At 43.7% G+C, this 20,687-nt stretch overlaps 1 protein-coding gene across 3 annotated transcripts in view; it reads right to left on the minus strand.

The window, feature by feature from the left end:
* Positions 1 to 20,687, minus strand: part of LOC132806698 (probable E3 ubiquitin-protein ligase HERC1) — a 343,050-nt gene that overhangs the window by 215,943 nt on the left and 106,420 nt on the right. For all 3 annotated transcript variants that reach the window (XM_060821274.1, XM_060821268.1, XM_060821283.1), the window contains 4 exons: positions 20,208 to 20,420; positions 17,350 to 17,523; positions 15,632 to 15,743; positions 11,088 to 11,214 (listed from right to left, as the gene is read on the minus strand). In XM_060821274.1, coding sequence (XP_060677257.1) covers positions 11,088 to 11,214; positions 15,632 to 15,743; positions 17,350 to 17,523; positions 20,208 to 20,420 — 626 coding nt within the window. The remainder of the gene's footprint in view (positions 1 to 11,087; positions 11,215 to 15,631; positions 15,744 to 17,349; positions 17,524 to 20,207; positions 20,421 to 20,687) is intronic.

Consider the following 20,687-nt stretch of genomic DNA (forward strand, 5'->3'; position numbering starts at 1 on the left):
CAGGTGATCTAATCAAGGTCTTCAGGATATTAACAGGGAAAGACAGAGTAGGTACTATATTTCCACTGGTTGATGATTCTAGACCAGGGACATAGTCTAAGCATTAGGGCTAGACCATTCAGAAGACATGTGAGAAATGACTTCTACATGCAAAGAGTAACGAACATGTAAAGGTTTGGAACTCTTTTCCTCAAACAGCAGTCAATGCTAACTCAATTGTTAAATTAAAATTTGAGACAGACAAATTTATATTAAGTCAGGGTATTAAGAGATTTGCGCCCAAGGCAGAAAAATGGCATAAGGCCACGGATCAGCGATGATCTTACTGAATGGAGGAGCAGGTTCAACGGGCTGAATGGCCTACCCCTATTCCTATGTGGACATCAGTGGCTAGGTCAGCATTCATTGCTCATTCTTGACTGCCCTGAAGGTGATGGTGACAGAGCAAAAAAAGTAGAATGGTTCAAAATTGATTAGAAGGAAGTGACAAGAAATCAGGACCAGATAGAATGCACCTAAGAATGGTGAAAGACTTAAAAGCAGAAATTGCAGGGGCCCTGGCCAGAATCTTTCAGTCTACTCCAGACTGAGAAGAGATGTCAGAGGGCTGGAGAATTGTAGACATTGAATCCTGGTCCAAAAACAAGTATATTTAATTGTTATTTTTCATTAATTTTTATATTCCCTGCTTAACATTTGAGCATGTTGCTTTCCAATAGAGGTTGGAACACTAGATTGCCTGAACCCTTGAAGCCATATTATTAAGACATCCAAGGCTTCAATCCTACCAACAACAAATTGGGCAGCATTGTAGAGCACTGATGACATCACAGAATTACAACAAGGATAAATTCAGTAATTACAGGCCAGTCAGTTTAATTCAGTGCAGGGGAAGCTTCTAGAAACAATTATTCAGGATAGATTTGATTGACTTATTGTCACGAGATCCAATGAAAAGTGGCAAGGTGGCACAGTGGTTAGCACTGCTGCCTCACAGCGTCAGAGACCCAGGTTCAATTCCCACCTCAGGCAACTGTCTGTGTGGAGTTTGCACATTCTCCCCGTGTCTGCGTGGGTTTCCTCCGGGTGCACCAGTTTCCTTCCACAGTCCAGAAATGTACAGGTTAGGTGAACTGGCCGTGCTAAATTGCCCGTAGTGTTAGGTGCAGGAATAAATGTAGGGGAATAGGTGTTGGTGGGTGCGCTTCGGCGGGTCGGTGTGGACTTGTTGTGGTGGGGACTGTTTCCACACTGTAAGTGATCTAAATCTAATCTAAAAAAAGTGTTGTTTTGTTTACTCTACAGGCAGATTACACCATACAAAGATTGCAGAACAGAATGCAGAATACTGTGATACAATGCAGAGAAGGTGCAAAGAGAGAGATCAGAATTGGCATCCGAGAGGACTGTTCAAAAGTCTGGTTATAGTGGGGAAGGAACTGTTCCTGAATCGAGTTGTACGTGTATTCAACTTTCGAATACATGTGAGGGTGGACGTAGCGACATTGTGCTTTTTTGGCCCAAATGTTGACATGGGTGGACCGGACAGATTGCTGGTGATCATCATTCCCAGGAGCTTGACGATGTGGACCATCTCCACCTCAGCACCATTGATGCAGGGGTGTGCCCTCCACTCCACTTCCTGAAGTCAATGATCAGCTCCTTCATTTTGCTGAAGTTGGAAAAAAATTTCTCTTCACACCATGCCACTACGTGCTTAATCTCTTTCCTGTATTCCACCTCATCATTGTTTGAGATCTGACCTGAATGGTGGTGTCAGCAAACGTGTACATGGGATTGGGTGAAATTTGACCACACAGTCGTTAGTTTATATGGAATATAGTAAGGGGCTGAGTATGCAGATTAATGGTGCACCAGTGTTGAGGATTATAGTAGAGAAGGTGTTGTGATGTATTCTGACTGATTGCGGTCTATGGTTCAGCAAGTCGAAGATCCAATTACAGAGGGGACAGCTGAGACCCACGTCTCCGTTTCGAGATGAGTTTGTTTCAAATTATGGTGTTGAAGGCAGAATTGTGGTCAATAAAGGAGGAGCCAGACATAGGTATCCTTGTTATCAAGATGGTCCAGGGATGAGTGAAGGGCAAGGGAGATGATTTCGCTGTGGACCTGTTGCGCCTGTAGGTGAATTACAAAGGATCAAGGCAATTTGGTAAACTAGGGTTGATGCGAGCCATGACTAACCTCTCGAAGCACTTCATAATTCTGGAAATCAGAGCAACTGGGCAATACTCATTGAGGCACTCTGCATAATTTTCCTTTTATTTAGTACAGACATTGGATAATTTGGGCTGATCAGCAGCAGCCAGAATGGATTACTAAATGGGAAATCTTCTTTTACTCACTTGTTGGATTTTTTGTTTTGAAAAGGTCAATGAGGATAATGTTGTTGACGAGGTGTACATGGACTTTCAAAAGGCACTTGATACATTGCCATGCAACAGTTCTGTGAGAAAGGTAATATCTCGTGGAATAAAAGAGATAGTAGCAACATGGATACTGAGCAATTGGAAAAAGCTGCAATTGACAGATATTTTTCCAACTGAAGGAGTAACAGAGTTACCTCAAGATTGGCATTTGAACCTTTTCTTTTCCTGATATACATTCATGTTCTAGACCTTGATGTGCAGGGGACAAATTTCAAAGTTTACAGAGGGTATTCAAATTGTAAACTGCGAGGAGGACAGTGTAGAACTCAAAAGGACAGATCAGTTGGTAAAGTAGGTAGATAGGTGGTACATTTGAAGTTCAATGCAGAGAAGTGCAAGGTGATGCATTTTGGAATGAAGAACATGGAAAGACAACACAAATTTAGGATAAAATATTTACTGGGGTAGAGAAGTAGAGGAAGCTGGGTATATATGTGTATAGTTCACTGAAGGTGGCAGGAGAGGTCAAGAAAGCAGTTAAAGTTTGTAGTAGCAAATGTGTTGCTGGTCAAAGCACAGCAGGCCAGGCAGCATCTCAGGAATAGAGAATTCGACGTTTCGAGCATAAGCCCTTCATCAGGGCTTATGCTCGAAACGTCGAATTCTGTATTCCTGAGATGCTGCCTGGCCTGCTGTGCTTTGACCAGCAACACATTTGCAGCTGTGATCTCCAGCATCTGCAGACCTCATTTTTTACTTAAAGTTTGTAGTATCCTAAGTTTTATTAATCAAGCACAGCATACAAGAGAGAGGAGGTTATGTTGAACATTTCTAAGACACTTGTTACACATCAGCTGGACTACTGATGCAAATGTGTTGCTGGTCAAAGCACAGCAGGACAGGCAGCATCTCAGGAATAGAGAATTCGACGTTTCGAGCATAAGCCCTTCATCAGGAATAAGAGAGAGAGAGAGCCAAGCAGGCTAAGATAAAGGGTAGGGAGGAGGGACTAGGGGGAGGGGCGATGGAGGTGGGATAGGTGGAAGGAGGTCAAGGTGAGGGTGATCGGCCGGAGTGGGGTGGGGGCGGAGAGGTCAGGAAGAGGATTGCAGGTTAGGAGGGCGGTGCTGAGTTGAGGGAACCGACTGAGACAAGGTGGGGGGAGGGGAAATGAGGAAACTGGAGAAATCTGAATTCATACCTTGTGGTTGGAGGGTTCCCAGGCGGAAGATGAGGCGCTCCTCCTCCAGCCGTCGTGTTGTTGTGTTCTGCCGGTGGAGGAGTCCAAGGACCTGCATGTCCTCGGTGGAGTGGGAGGGAGAGTTAAAGTGTTGAGCCACGGGGTGATTGGGTTGGTTGGTTCGGGCGGCCCGGAGGTGTTCTCTGAAGCGTTCCGCAAGTAAGCGGCCTGTTTCACCAATATAGAGGAGGCCACATCGGGTGCAGCGGATGCAATAGATGATGTGTGTGGAGGTACAGGTGAACTTGTGGCGGATATGGAAGGATCCCTTGGGGCCTTGGAGGGAAGTGAGTGTGGCGGTGTGGGCGCAAGTTTTACATTTCCTGCGGTTGCAGGGGAAGGTGCCGGGGGTGGAGGTTGGGTTGGTGGGGGGTGTGGATCTGACGAGGGAGTCACGAAGGGAGTGGTCCTTGCGGAACGCTGATAGGGGAGGGGAGGGAAATATATCCTTGGTGGTGGGGTCCGTTTGGAGATGGCGGAAATGGCGGCGGATGATACGTTGTATGCGGAGGTTGGTGGGGTGGTAGGTGAGAACCAGTGGGGTTCTGTCTTGGTGGCGGTTGGAGGAGCGGGGCTCAAGGGCGGAGGAGCGGGAAGTGGAGGAGATGCGGTGGAGGGCATCGTCGATCACGTCTGGGGGGAATCTGCGGTCCTTGAAGAAGGAGGCCATCTGGGCTGTGCGGTGTTGGAATTGGTCCTCCTGGGAGCAGATGCGGCGGAGACGAAGGAATTGGGAATACGGGATGGCATTTTTACAGGGGGCAGGGTGGGAGGAGGTGTAGTCCAGGTAGCTGTGGGAGTCAGTCGGTTTATAATAGATGTCTGTGTTGAGTCGGTCACCCGAGATAGAAATGGAGAGGTCTAGGAAGGGGAAGGAGGAGTCTGAGATGGTCCAGGTGAATTTCAGGTCGGGATGGAAGGTGTTAGTAAAGTTGATGAACTGTTCAACCTCCTCGTGGGAGCACGAGGCAGCGCCGATACAGTCATCGATGTAGCGGAGGAAAAGGTGGGGGGTGGTGCCAGTGTAGTTGCGGAAGATGGACTGTTCCACATATCCTACGAAGAGGCAGGCATAGCTGGGGCCCATGCGGGTGCCCATGGCAACTCCTTTAGTTTGGAGGAAGTGGGAGGATTGAAAAGAGAAGTTATTCAGGGTGAGGACCAGTTCAGTCAGTCGAAGGAGGGTGTCAGTGGAAGGGTACTGGTTGGTGCGGCGGGAAAGGAAGAAGCGGAGGGCTTTGAGTCCTTCGTGATGGGGGATGGAGGTGTACAGGGACTGGATGTCCATAGTGAAAATAAGGCGTTGGGGACCGGGGAAGCGAAAATCCTGGAGGAGGTGGAGGGCGTGGGTGGTGTCCCGAACGTAGGTGGGGAGTTCTTGGACTAAAGGGGACAGGACCGTGTCGAGGTATTGGGAGATGAGTTCGGTGGGGCAGGAGCAGGCTGAGACAATGGGTCGGCCGGGGCAGGCAGGTTTGTGGATTTTGGGCAGGAGGTAGAAACGGGCGGTGCGGGGTTGTGGGACTATGAGGTTGGAGGCGGTGGATGGGAGATCCCCTGAGGTGATGAGGTCCTGGATGGTCTGGGAGATGATGGTTTGGTGGTGGGAGGTGGGGTCGTGGTCAAGGGGGCGATAAGAGGAGGCGTCCGCGAGCTGGCGTTTGGCTTCAGCGGTGTACAGGTCAGTGCGCCAAACTACCACCGCGCCTCCCTTGTCTGCGGGTTTGATGGTGAGGTTGGGATTGGAGCGGAGGGAGTGGAGGGCTGCACGTTCTGAGGGTGAGAGGTTGGAGTGGGTGAGAGGGGTGGACAGGTTGAGTCGGTTGATGTCACGGCGGCAGTTGGCTATAAAGAGGTCGAGGGCGGGTAGGAGGCCAGCACGGGGTGTCCAGGTGGATGGGGTGTGTTGGAGGCGGGAGAAGGGGTCGTCAGAGGGTGGACGGGAGTCTTGGTTGTGAAAGTAGGCACGGAGGCGAAGGCGGCGGAAGAATTGTTCAATATCTCGCCGCGTGTTGAACTCATTAATCCGAGGACGTAGGGGAATGAAGGTGAGGCCCCTGCTGAGGACTGATCTTTCATCCTCAGAGAGGGGGAGATCTGGAGGGATGGTGAAAATCCGGCAAGGCTGGGAGCTAGGACCTGGTGTGGGACTGGAGCTGGAGCTGGAGCTGGAGCTGGGGGCGGTATACAGGTCAGTGCGCCAAACTACCACCGCGCCTCCCTTGTCTGCGGGTTTGATGGTGAGGTTGGGATTGGAGCGGAGGGAGTGGAGGGCTGCACGTTCTGAGGGTGAGAGGTTGGAGTTTGTAAGAGGGTTTTCCCGAACGTAGGTGGGGAGTTCTTGGACTAAAGGGGACAGGACCGTTTTCCCGAACGTAGGTGGGGAGTTCTTGGACTAAAGGGGACAGGACCGTTTTCCCGAACGTAGGTGGGGAGGACTACTGAGCACAGTTCTGAGCTCCACACCACAGGAAGGATTGATGAGCGTGCAGAAGAGATTTACAAGAATGATGAGAAACTTCAGTAAGCACAACAGATTGGAGAGGTTGGGTTTGGAGAGAAGGTGGTTTATCATTTGCCGAGAGGTGCGAGGAAGGAGCAAAGGACTTCTGGGAACGTGAGTCTAATGATTTAAAACACTTACTTTAGGCGTCGGGGCCTCCATTTGCCGAGAAGTGCGAGGGAGGAGCAAAGGACTTCTGGGAAGGTTTTAAAGGGGTGAGATCTAAATCCGAGACCCTACATCGTAGGGCCTCCCTCCCACCCACCTCCTCTAACCTTACTAAGAATCTGTAAACTAGGTAAGTTTTCAGGTTTTCTTTCCTTCTCTTCTTTTGTTTAATTCTGCGTGGACTTTCAGAATAGCAGGATATGGATGTTACGCAGTTGCATGTTCCTCCTGCAGAATGTGGCAAGTGAGAGGCACTTCACATGTCTCTGCCGATTACATCTGCAGGAAGTGCACTCAATTCCAGCTCCTCGAAAACAGAGTTAGGGAACTGGAGCTGGATGAAGTACGGATCCATCGGGAGGCTGAGAGGGAAATTGAGAGGATGTACAGGAAGGTGGTCACTCTTCAGATACAGAATAAGGACAGCTGGGTGACTGCCAGGGGGGAGGAAAGGGAACCAACGGTCAGAGCAGGGATCCCCTGTGACCGTTCCCCTCAGCAATAAGTATACCGTTTTGGATACTGCTGGTGGGGACGGCCAACCAGGGGAAAGCCGTAGTTGTCAGGTCTCTGGCACTGAGCCAGGCACTGTGGCTCAAAGGGAAGGGGGAAATAAAAAAGCGCTAGTGGTAGGGGACTCAATAGTTAGACGGATCGACAGGAGATTTTGTGGTCAGGAACGGGACTCCCGGAAGGTATGTTGCCTCCCTGGTGACAGGGTCCGGGATGTCGCCGATCGGGTTTACAAGGTTCTGAAGGGGGAGGGTGAGCAGGCAGAAATCATGGTACATATTGGCACCAATGATACAGCCAGGAAAGGGATTGAGGATCTGAAAAGTGACTACAGAGAGTTAGGTCAGAAGCTGAAGAGCAGGACGAGTAGAGTAGTGATCTCAGGTTTGTTTACTGGTGCCACGAGACAGTGAGATGAGGAACAGTCAGCAAATGCAGCTTTACACATGGCTGTGAGGCTGGTGCAGGAGGGAGGGCTTCAGATACCTCGACCACTGGGATACCTTCTGGGGAAGGTGGGACCTGTACATGAAGGACGGGTTGCACCTGAACAGAAGGGACACAAATGTCCTGGGTGGGAGATTTGCTCGTATGATTCGGGAGGGTTTAAATTAGTTTGGCAGAGGGGTGGGAATCAGAGCCACATGTCTGAAAGGGGGACAGTTGCAGTCAGGACAGTGACAGGATATATTGAATCTATCAGGAAGGTTTCTCACTCGATGAAACATAGGGATCGGTTAAAGTGTGTCTGCTTTAATGCAAGGAGTGTCCGGAATAAGAGTGACAAACTTAGAACATGGATCGGTACTTGGGGCTACGATATTGTGGCCATAATGGAGATGTGGGTTTCACAGGGACAGGAATGGTTGCTTGATGTTCCAGGGTTTAGAACATTTAAAAACAACAGAGAGAGTGGAAAAAGAAGAGGGTCTGTAGCATTGCTAATTAGAGAGCACATCACAACTACAGAAACAAAGGTTGTTGAGGAAGGTTTGTCTACTGAGTCAGTATGGGCGGAGGTTAGGAACAGCCACTGCATTGGGGGTTTTCTATAGACCACCTAATAGCAGTGGAGAGATTGAAGGTCTCATAGGCAGGCAGATTCTGGAAAAAGGCAGAAGTAGCAGGGTTGTTGTTATGGGTGATTTCAACTTTCCCAATATTGACCCAAACCTCCTTAATGCAGTTGGTTTGGATGGAGCTGTTTTTGTCAGGTATGTTCAGGAGGGGTTCCTTACTCAGTATGTAGACAGACTGACGAGGGGAGGGGCCATTTTGGATTTGGTGCTCAGCAACGAGCCAGGACAGGTGTCAGATCTCGCAGTGGGAGAACACTTTGGTGACAGTGATCACAATTGCCTCACATTTAGTATAGCCTTGGAGAGGGAAAGGAGCAGTTACCGAGGGAAAATATTTAATTGGGCAAAAGGAAATTTCAGACGCTATCAGACAGGGGTTGGGAAGTACAGAGTGGGAGCAATTGTTCCACAGAAAGTCTCCACATGTCTGCTGTGCCCTATTTAAGGAGCAGTTGTTGCGAGTGATGCACAAATTTGTTCCTCTGAGACAGGTAAGAAGGGGTAAGATTAAGGAACCTTGGATGACAAGAACAGAGGAACTTCTTGTCAAAAGGAAGAAGGCAACTTACATATGGTGGAGGAAGCAAGGATCTAGCACAGCTTTAGAGGATTACAGGCTTGCTAGAAAGGAACTCAGAAACGGACTGAGGGGAGCCAGGAGGGGGCACAAAAAAGGCTTGGCAAGAAGGATTAGGGAGAACCCTAAGGCATTTTACTCATACGTGAGGAATAAGAGAATGCTCAGGGAGAAGGTAGGTACCAATCAGGGATAGCGGAGGGAACTTGTGCGTGGAGTCTAAGCAGATAGGGAAAACCTTAAATGAGTTTTTTGCTTCGGTTTTCACCAAGAAAAGAGAACTTGTTGTAAATGAAAACTTTGAGGAGCTAGAATACAGTCTTGACCAGATCAAGATTGATGAAGTTGATGAGCTAGAAATTTTGGAAAACATTAAGATTGATAAGTCTCCAGGGCCAGACCAAATTTATCCTAGACTGCTCCAGGAAGCGAGAAAGGAAGTTGCTAAGCCACTGGCGAGGATATTTGCCTCCTCACTCTCCACGGGAGTCGTACCGGAGGATTGGAAGGAGGCGAATGTTGTTCCACTCTTCAAGGAGGGTAATAGGGAAATCCCTGACAATTACAGACCAGTCAGTCTTACATCTGTGGTCAGCAAAGTTGTGGAAAGAATTCTGAGGAATAGGATTTATGACTCTTTGGCAAAGCATAGTGTGATTAAAGGCAGTCAGTATGGCTTTGTGAGGGGAGTCATGCCTCACAAATCTTACTGAGTTCTTTGAGGAGGTGTTAAGACAGGTCGCGACGGTCGAACAGTGGATGTGGTGTATATGGACTTCAGCAAGGCATTTGATAGGGTTCTCCATGGTAGGCTCATTCATAAAAGTCAGGAAGTATGGGATACAGGGAAATTTGGCTGTCTGGATTCAGAATTGGCTGGCTGACAGAAGGCAGAGAGTGGTTGTAGATGGAAAATATTCTGCCTGGAGGACAAGGTTGAGTGGGGTCCCGCAGGGCTCTGCTCTTGGTCCTCTGCGCTTTGTAGTGTTTATAAATGACTTGGATGAGGATGTTGAGGGGTGGGTTAGTAAATTTGCAGATGACAAATGTTGGAGATGTCTTCAATAGTATAGAAGGCTACTGCAGGCTGCACCGTGACATAGACAGGATGCAGAGCTGGGCTGAGAAATGGCAGATGGAGTTCAACCTGGATAAATGCGAAGTGATGTATTTTGGAAGGTTGAACTCGAATGCTGAATATAGGATTAAAGAGGTCCTGAAGAAGGGCTCATGTCCGAAACGTTGACTCTCCTGCTCCTTGGATGCTGCCTGACCTGCTGCGCCTTTCCAGCAACACATTTTCAGCTCTGATCTCTAGCATCTGCAGTTCTCACTTTCTCCTGTAGGATTAAAGACAGGATTCTTGGCAGAGTGGAGGAACAGAGGGATCTGGGTGTGCAAGTACATAGATCCCTCAAAGTTGCCACCCAAGTGGATAAGGTTGTTAAGAAAACATATGGTGTTTTGGCTTTCATTAACAGGGGTATCGAGTTTAAGAGCTGCGAGGTTTTGTTGCAGCTCTAGAAGTCCCTGGTGAGACCACACTTGGAATTTTGTGTCCAGTTCTGGTCGCCCTACTATAGGAAAGATAGAGGCTTTGGAGAGGGTGCAAAGAAGGTTTATCAGGATGCTGTCTGGACTGGAGGGCTTGCCTTATGAAGAAAGATTGAATAAGCTTGGACTTTTTTCCTCTGGAGAGAAGGAGGAAGAGAGGAGACCTGATCGAGGTGTACAAAATAATGAGGGATAGATAGAGTCAATAGCCAGAGACTTTTTCCCAGGGCAGGATTGACTGGTATGAGAAGTCATAGTTTGAAGATATTCGGAGGAAGGTATAAAGGAGGTATGTTCTTTACACAGAGTTGTGAATGCATGGAATGTGTTGCCAGTTGAGGTGGTAAAGTGAAGTCACTGGGGACATTTAAGCAACTGCTGGACATGCACATGGATAGCAGTGAGTTGAGGGGTGCGTAGGTTAAGTTATTATATTTTACATTAGGATCAAGTCTTGGCACAACATTGTGGGCCTTAGGGCCCTTTCTGTGCTGTACGTTTCTATGTTCTATGAGGGGAACGGAATACAAAAGTAGATAGATTATACTTCAGTTGTACACAGCACAGGTAAGACTGCACTTGGAGCACAATGATTTATTTAAAAGAGGATGTCAATACATTGGAAACAATTCACACAACGTTTACTAAACTAAACCTGGAATTTGCAGGTTATCTTACATTGTAAGGTTGAACAGGCTAGGCTTATGTCTGCTAGGGTTTGAAAGTGCAAAGAGGACTTGATTGAAAAATACATATGGGGTCTTGAGAGGATTGATGTGGAGGGGACAAAATGAGGCAAAGGTTTTACTCTCAGAAGGGAACAGGGCTTTGGAACTCTCTTCCTCAAAATGCAGTGAAAGTGGAATATTTACGTTTTTTTAAGGTATAGATGGATAAATTCTTTGTAGCAGGGGTAGATAGGAATACAGATTTGAGATTACAATTAGACCAGCCATGACCTTACTAAATGGTGGAGCAGGTTCGAGGGGCCAAATGTCCTTCTCTTGCTCCTTCTTTTTATGTTGAAATATGTGTATACATCAACATTAGTTCAATCTTTTACCTGTCTGGGCCAAGTAGGCAGCTGCACATTTGCAGTTTTATAGGCAGCATTCGTTTGAGCCAGAAGTGTACTTCTAACCTTGTAGACACATTGATATACTTCCACAAGTCTCTCACTGGGTTGACACCTGCAAATACAATAAGAAGCATCTAGCAAATTATTTGTTTTTGAGTGAAACTGTAAGTCTTGTGTGTGCCAAAAGATGGAGAAATACCAGAGAGTAGTCAGTGCCACTGGACCAGTAATCCAGATGGTCAGGCTAAGGGTACGGGGTCATGGGTTCAAATTCAGCAGGTTGAATTTAAATGTGATTAATAATATCTGGTACTAAAAGTTATTCTCAGTCATGGTGACACCTAAGCCATCACTAATTCTTGTGAAAAACAACTCTCGTTTACTAATGTCCTTTAAAGGGAAGAAATCTATCATCTTCACCTGGCTTGGCCCACATGTAATTCCAGGTTCACAATAATGTGCTGTGCTTTTACCTGTCCTCCAAGAAATTATTTATTTCAAGAGCGAACAGTTGCTATGAAAGGATGTGTCTTGGGAAACTGCACTGCCATTTGAGTTAAAAGTACTCTCAGGACTGTCGCCTACTTTCCTATCTAATAAACTCATATCGACATAAAATAAACTAACCATGTTTCTACACTAAACAAGAAACAAATTTATTGCAAATAGATCAGTTTTAGTCACATGCAAATAAAAAAAAGTTAGCAACTTATAAACGCCTCAATTCTAAACCTACCCATTTTTAAAATCCCTATGCAGACAGACAAACAAAAAAAATATGCTATGGACAGACGAAAATCAAAAAGGAAAAACAGTCCAACAGCACCATTCCATAGGATTCAACGAGGTCTACTTTCACTCATTCTGACCTTATTTTTTCCAAGTCCTTTCAGTTCTTTACTGTAAACAAAGAGCAGTTCGCACATTAATTACTCAATCTTTCAGTCATAGAGATGAACAGCATGGAAATAGACCCTTTGGTCCAACTTGTCCATGCCGACCAGATATCCTAAATTAATCTAGTCCCATTTGTTCCATATCCCTCTACTCCCTTCCTATTCATATACCCATTCAGATGCCTTTTAAATGTTGTAATTGAACTAGCCTCCTCCACTTCCTCTGGCAGCTCATTCCACACACGCATCACCCTCTGCATGAAAAAGTTACCCCTTAGGTCCCTTTTATATCTTGCCCCTTTCATCTTAAACTTATGCCCTCTAGTTCTGGACTCCCCCACCCCAGAGAAAAGACCGAGTCTGTTTACCCTATTTGATGCTCCTCATGATTTTATAAACCTCCTAAAGGTCACCCCTCGGCCTCCAATGCTTCAGGGAAATTAGCCCTGGCCTCTCCCCATTGCTCAAACCCTCCAGCCCTGGCAATATCTTTGTAAATCCTTTCTAAACCCTTTCCAGTTTCAAGTCACTGTCAAAGGCAGCAGCTGATAGCCAGTGTATCTCTCACCAGTTGCCTATCTCCAATTCTTTGTAACTTCTCTTCAAGCAGAAAGATACTGCTGCCTATTTAAGGGTGTAGAGGCTCTATCATCCACATGCAGACTGTCCAACTGCCCAGGAGCCAGAGAGTTGCTATCATGCTGAATACTCCTGACTCCCTCAACTGACCCTGATTGTAACAAAATGTCAACTCACTCTGAGCAAAGCTGTCCTGAACACAAACCCATCATGCTGATGAATTCAGCAATCCTCCCTCCACTGCTGAACAAAATAACAGTGCAAATACAATGCAAAAAAAGTTGCTAGAAATCATTGAAAACTATAACATCTCATTTGACAGTTTCCTTGGTTCAAATCAAAATTCTTTTCTCATTATGGTCCACAATCCAAAAATAAAAAAGATGTGGCCATTACCCAAGAATCATGCCAAAAATGTGACATATGGAAATATGCCTGCACATGCTCTTGACGTAAAGACAAATCACTTTTTGAAAAAAAAGACAACTGGTTTTATTTCCCTGTCCTGACATTTTTTTTACCCATTTCCCAACCATTTGGTTCGATCTGGTTGGATGTCAGCTCATATATTGCTGAAGTTGCATTCTTTCCACTCACATGCCAGACTTATTCTAAGCTAAAGATGAGGTGGGAGGTGCTGTTTATCAGGTTTGAGATGGCATAGGGTAGGAGGGTCAGAATCAAGGGCAGAAGGTGGCAATTTTGAAGGCAAGTGCAAATGTTGGCATTAATTGAGGGGGCAAGAGTGGGGATGTACAAGGGTCTGATCAGACCACGTTTGGAATATTGTACATTGTTTTGGGCTCCATATCTAAGGAAGGACATGCTGCCCTTGGACAGGCTCCAGAGGAAGTTCACAACAATGATCCCAGGAATGAAGGGCCTGTGTATGAGGAGTTGTTGAAGACTCTGAGTCTGTACTCAATGGAGTCTAGAAGGATGAGGGGAAATCTCATTGAAATTTATACAACACTGAGAAGCCTCAATAGAGTGGAGGTGGAGAAGATGTTTCCACTAGTAAGACAGACAAGGACCCAAGGTACAGCCTCAAAGTGAAGGCATGAGCCTTTATAACTGAGATGCAGCGGATTTTCTTCAACTAGAGGGTGGTGAATCTGTGGAACCCATTGACACAGTGAGTGTATTTAAGACAAAATAGATAGAATCTTGATTAGTGAGAGGATCAAAAGGAATGGGGAGAATGGAGGAGAATGGTGTTGAGAAACATACCAATCATGATCAAATGGTGGAACAGACTTGATGGGTTGAATGGTCCACTTCTGCTCCTATATTTTATGATCTCATAGTTCCATTACAAGCAGTCATGAGAATTTATAATGATGAAAATAGAAATGGCAGAGGGAAGTTTATACTGATACTAGAAATTTCCCAAAACTTGAAATCCAAGTGGATTGTCACAATGAATAGTTAAAGGAAATTATTATCAGTAAAAAGTTTGCAGCGGAGAAACTATTGGGGCTGAAAGTTCGTGAAATCTCAGGACTCGATGGTCTATCTTCCAGACTGTTGAAGGAGGTGGCTACATAGTCAATGCATTGTTGCACCTTCTAAACTTATACAGATTGTAGTATGATTCCTGTGAATTGAAAGGTACATCCTACTCTTTAAGAAGGGAGCAAGAAAAAAAAACTGGGAACTATAGACTTGTTAGCCTTACTTCAATACTCAGGAAAATAGTAGAATCAATTAAAAAAGTTGGGATGAATGGACATCTGGTTGATAACGATCTGTTTGGGCATAGTCAGCATTGATTTACAACTGCAAAATTGTGTGTTTGATGAACTTGGTGTTTTTTTTTGAAGATGCTACTAACAAAATAGACAAAGGAAAACAAATTAAAACTCATAGGATAAGTAGTAATGTTCTGATCTGAATTAAATGACTGGCTAACAGACAGAAAACAATATGAATAAATGGGCCATTCTTATGTTGGTAGCTGTGACTTGTGGGATACTGCATGATATAAAGTTGTGAGGATGTGTTTGAGGAAGACGTAAAGCAGATTAAGGAGAATTTCGACAGACAGTGAATGGGCAAGAACACGGCAGATGGAATATCACGTGGAAACATCTGGTGTTATCCACTTCAGTAAGAGAAACTGATATGTGGAGTATTTATATGGTGAGAGGATAGAAAGGGTGGATGTATAAAGGAACCTAGTTATCCTTATTGATAAATCACTGAAGGCTAACATGCAGGTGCAACAAATGTTTAGGAAAGCTAATGGAATATTGACCTTTATTGCAAGAGGATTTGAATACAGGAGTTATAAGTCTTGTTTCAATTGTATATTAGCTTAGTTAGCCCACACTTGGAGCGCTGCTTGCAGTTTTGGAGTCCTGTTTTCAGGGAAGATATTATTGTCATAGAGGAGTATAATGAAGATTCACAAGACCACAAAGATATTGGGCAAACTGAGTCTGTATCATTTAGAGTTTTGAAGAATGAGAGGTGATCCTACTGAAAATTACAAAATACTTAAAGGGCTGGAGAGGGTAGACATAAGCAAAAATCTATCTCCTGGGTGAAAAGTCTAGGGCCAGAGTCACTACTCAAAAATAAGGGAGATGCTAGCTAGGTCAGAGATGAGGAGACTTTTTTCTATAGACTCGTGAACCTTTGCTGTTCTCTACCACAGAGGGTTGTGCAAACTCAACCTTTAATATTTTTCTGATCACCAATGGACCAACATACAGGAACATGGAGATGGGGTGCTGAAATGCACTGAAGCATTCAATCAGCCAAAACTGTATTGAATTGGGAGGGGTAGGCTCAATGGGCTGTCTCCATTTTTAATAATCTATTCTCATGTTCCAACTTCACCCTCTTGTTTTACGTTTTAGCTCTCCTTTGTACTTTTGCCATTCAGCTTGGTCCTTTACTGTAGTATGAAAAAGTCATGTATCATAAGCTTCCTTTTTCTGTTTCATTTTAATCTCTAAAGTTTAGTCAACCAGATAGCTCTAAATTTGAGGTCCTTCCTTTTTCCTTCAGAGGAGCATGCCCATTCTTTTTTACATTTACTGAAATTACCGGTCATCTTTGCACGCCTCTTGAAATAAGCCCGTGTGCTTGAGTAATACTGCAAGAACAAATCGGGACACTGTGTCCAACAAGTGATCTCCATTTGTACCATGTTCCCATTCTGAAACAAAGCAAATCAAACAATTGCTAAATGTAATCAGAATACTTCTTACCCAATTCTTAACTACCAATCAAATTAGTTTATTTAAAGTAACCTTCAATGTACAAATTTCATGATAAATTCTTGACCCCAACCAATAAATAACCAGATTTAATAAATTCAATTTTATTATGTAGCATGGCAGAAATTAAACTAAAGGGACAGAAAGTTAACTGCCAAGGAACCGCAGTGATTATGGGTATTGTGTGTGCACGGAATGTGGGGAAGAAAAACAAATCATCGATTTTTGTGGACAGGATATACATGACCAATTTTCCACATTGTCAGACAGATGCCAGTGATGTAACTATGTGAACAGCTTGGTGAGGGACAAGGCTAAGTTCAAGAACACAAACAACCAGTGATACATCCAGGATATAGTTGGAGCCCAGACCCTTTATTGTATCCAGTTCCTTCAGCTTTTCCTTGATATCACTTGGGAAGAATCACTTGTAGAAATCTGACATATTGAATGCTGAGGCCCTCAGGAGGAGCCTGAGATGAATCAGTCAGTCAGTTCTGGATTATTGTGGTCGCAAGTGTTGCAGCCTTGTATTTTGTACTGATGTGCTGAGCTCCCCCATCATGACAATATTTGTGGACCTCCTCCTCCAGCTCATTATTTCATTTTCCACTACCATTCATGACTGGACATAGCAGAATTAAAGAACTTTGATCTGATCTGTTGGTCATGAAATTACTTAACACTGTCTATTGCATTCTGGTTCTGTTTTTTCAGGATGTTAGACGTTTTTGAGGTTTCAATTTGGCATGTCATTTTTCAATATGTCTGTTGCTGTCCTACCCTGCTCACTGAGGAGGAGGGTGGAATCCCCAGTTCAATGGTAATTATAAAAGTAAAGGAAATGATGTTCAGTTGTATTACAAGTTGAAGATTGAATACAATTCTATCGCTGCTAATGACCCCCATTGCTTCATGAATTCCCAGTTCTGAACTGCTCAAATTCGTGGAATAATTTAATCGACACAACTCAACTTAAATCTACTGGGGATAACACCTCTTTTTCAAAACAGCAAGGGTTATCAAATTGTACAGAATGCTGTTTACCTAAACCCATGCCATTAATTACCTTTCCTGTTCACAAGCAGCTAAAATTTCAGCTCCAATTAAAAAGGAATTAAGATTAGATTAGATAAGATTAGATAACTTACAGTGTGGAAACAGGCCCTTTGGCCCAAGAAGTCCACACCGACCCGCCGAAGCGAAACCCACCCATACCCCTACATTTACCCCTTACCTAACACTACGGGCAATTTAGCATGGCCAATTCACCTGACCTGCACATCTTTGGATTGTGGGAGGAAACCGGAGTACCCGGAGGAAACCCACGCAGACACAGGGAGAATGTGCAAACTCCTCACAGTCAGTCACCTGAGGTGGGAATTGAACCCGGGTTTCTGACGCTGTGAGGCAGCAGTGCATGATATCAAAGCTCAGTTCAACTAATTACATGATTTGCAGTGAATCACATCAAAACAATAGAACTAACATTCAAAAAAGGGATAAAACAACATTGGATGAAATTACACAACAGTTGAAAGTTACCATTGCTGTTGGCGTAAACCTGCATTCGGTTCCAGATTTTGTACCCTGGTTCTACTGAGGTACCCAATGCGATATCTATAAGTGCTGCAGTGTCCTCAGAAACCCGCAACTCAAAAGACTTCCTTTCCACACAGCCAGCCAATGCTTTTCCAGTGAGACAATTCATGAGCAAATCTGCAGCAAAAGAACAACTTCTGTAAAATAATTTTCCACTACTGAGAAAGATATGAATGTACAAACATCGTCCAAGCAAAGATACATAGAAAATACAATTAGGTTCTTCAACTCATTGAGCATATGGTACTATGATTAAGGATTGTTTCCTTATCAGATCTTCGTCATTTGATATATTCCACAGTTAAATATACAGCTGACAAAGCTTGCATGCTTCAGAACAAAAAATGAATAATTTAAAAATTCACATATCTAAATAGTAGAGAGATTGTAGATTATATTCTGGATATGCACATTTAGCATGGTGAACATTCCCGAGGCTATTGCCCCACAACTGAAAGGACAGATAAAAGAGAACTGATTAATGCTAAAGAGTGAAAGGGTTCTTTTGCAAGCACCTTCCAAACCACCAACCTTAATCGTTTAAAAAGACAAGGGCAGCAGATGCATGGCAACAGCAGTCTGCAAATTTCCTTCCAAATCACGATACACTAGTATGATCTGGAACTATATTGCCATTCTTTAGTGCGGTCATATCAAGATCCTAAAAAGCCCTTACAAGCAGCATCGTGGCTGTACCTATATGATATGGACCTCATCTGTGTAAGCGGCTGGTCACCATAACGGCAATTGGGTATAGACAACAAATATTGGTCATGTCAAAGATATCCACACCTGATCAAAGTAGTCGAGAAAGTTTAGGATCTCAACCTCATCCAACACTGATCAATCTCAACACCAGTTAAACAATTAACCAACAGAACCACAAAATGACATTGAAGAAAATCAACACTAGCTCAGTACAGGGAAGGTGGACCATTTTGTTTAACTACTTTATACAACATGCAGTGAATTAATAGACTAATCTGTGTGAGCCACAATTATATATAAACTCTATAACATCAGTAAATTTAAGAGAAAACTGAATATCTTTTTGTGAAAGAAGTAAATGATGAGGGATACAATCTGGCCATTTTGAAAAGGCTTTCCTATACTTCCATTGCACTTTTAATAGAATCATAGTCATATAGCATGGGAACAGACCCTTCAGTCTAACTAGCCCATTCTGACCATGTTTCCAAACTAAACTAGTCCCACTTGACTGTGTTTGGCCCATATCCCTCCAAACCTTTCCTATTCATGTACTTATCCAATGTCTTTTAAATGCTATAGCTGTACTCAAACTACACATCAACTACTCTGTAAAAGTTGGCCCTCTTGCCCTTTTTAAAACTTTCTCTAACCTTAAAAATATACCCCCATGGTTTGAACTCCCCCACGCTAGGGAAAAGACCCTTGCTATTTACATTATCTATGCCCCTCATGACTTTATAAACCTCCAAAAAAAATCACTCCTCAGCCTTCTAAGCTTCAGTGAAAAAAGTCCCAGTGACAAAACTCCCAGCCCATATAACCTATTTTTATAACTCAAACTGTCCATTCCTGACAATATCTTGGTAAATTTTGTTCTAAACCTTCTCCAGTTTAATAATATCCTTCCTATAGCAGGGCAACCAGAACTGCACACAGTACTACAGAAGAGATCTCACTAAAATCCTGAAAACCTCAACATGACATCCCAACTCTGTTACTCAAAAGGTCTGAGAAATGAATGCAAACATGCAAAATGCCTTTTAACCAACAACAAAAAGCCGAAAGACCTGCATTTGCTGTAAATCAGAAACAAGAAATTGCCAGAAAAGCTCAGCAGGTCTGGCAGGATTTGTCGGCAGTTCTGACGAAGGGTCTCTCAACCCAAAATGTTAACTGATTTCTCTCCATGGACGCTACCAGATTTGCTGAGTTTTTCCAGCAATTTCTGCTTTTGTTGCCTTTTTAAACCACCTTGTCTACCTCTGACACAAATTTGAAAGAATTATGTACCTGAACCCCAAGGTGTCTCTGTTCTACAACACTATCCAGGGCCCTTGTTTGTTTTACCAAAATACAATACCTTGCATTTATCTAAATTAAATTCCATCTGCCACTCCTCAGCCCATGGACCCAACTGATAAAGATCATTTTGTAACCTTAGAAATCCTTCTTCACTGTTCATTACACTACGAATTTTGGTATCATCCATGATCTTACTAACCATGCCCCCTATATATAAACCACTGGGTGAGAATAAATGATAAATGTGTATCTAGTACCAATCTCTGTGGAATACCATTGGTCACAGGCTCCCCATCTTCGTATCCTACCATTGGACCATGCCCTCAGATATCTGAAAATGCTTCACAGTAATTTATGTTGCATATAATCACTGCTTTGAAGGTACACCTGACAGGCAAATTGTTCCACATCGTTCCAAAATAAGTAAATAGGCTAAATGTTTAGTTAATTCGTTTTTTTTTCAATATCTTTCTAGTTTCTATCAAAACATTTATGCATATACAGTTTTTGATAAATTTAAGGCAAAATTGAATGGCCCTCATCTCTAATGACTATAACCCCACATGTTGTATCCACTCCAGGAGTTGATATGTGAGAAATCACTGACAACAATTATTCAAACATAAAATTCTTAGGAAACATGAATGAAAATTACTTGGAGTAAAGTTGCATAGAAAAATGTACACCATTTATTGCAGTGGATTAAAAGACTTGGTAAAAGTTCAGTCAAGATTTAGCCTGTTACATATTTCTTAAACAGTACAAGGGATATAAAAACATGAGCCTACCAAGTTGTTCAGAATCAATTTCAAGTCCATTGTTGAGGAGTTGGCTTTGTAGCCAATATGCAGCGTTCTCTTCTTCCGCTGAACAAACAGGACCTTGCAGCATTTCTCCAAGACACTGCCCAACAGTGAAGGAAATTGTCCGTTCCATATCAATTAGCCAAATCCAAGATTTAGCATCAGTTGAAATGGATTTTTCTGGACTGCTTTCAGATTCTAAGAACATAGTTAACATTACATTTTAACTGCTGATTTCCTTAAGTGACTACACTTCAACTTATATGACGACAATGTAAATAGAAATAACAAAGCTAATAGCATTTGGCATACATTAACACTATAGCAACAAAATCCCAGATCAGATGCAAAGTTAAATGAGGAAGCCCCAAAGCTGTTGCCAAATTGTGGCATTCTGCCATTAACTTGGTGAAAATAGCATATATCACTGCCTAGTTCATCACAGAGAGGTATTCAGTCGCTTAA

This window comes from Hemiscyllium ocellatum, chromosome 1 (assembly GCF_020745735.1).
Source record: "Hemiscyllium ocellatum isolate sHemOce1 chromosome 1, sHemOce1.pat.X.cur, whole genome shotgun sequence".
NCBI classification, from domain to species: Eukaryota; Metazoa; Chordata; class Chondrichthyes; order Orectolobiformes; family Hemiscylliidae; genus Hemiscyllium; species Hemiscyllium ocellatum.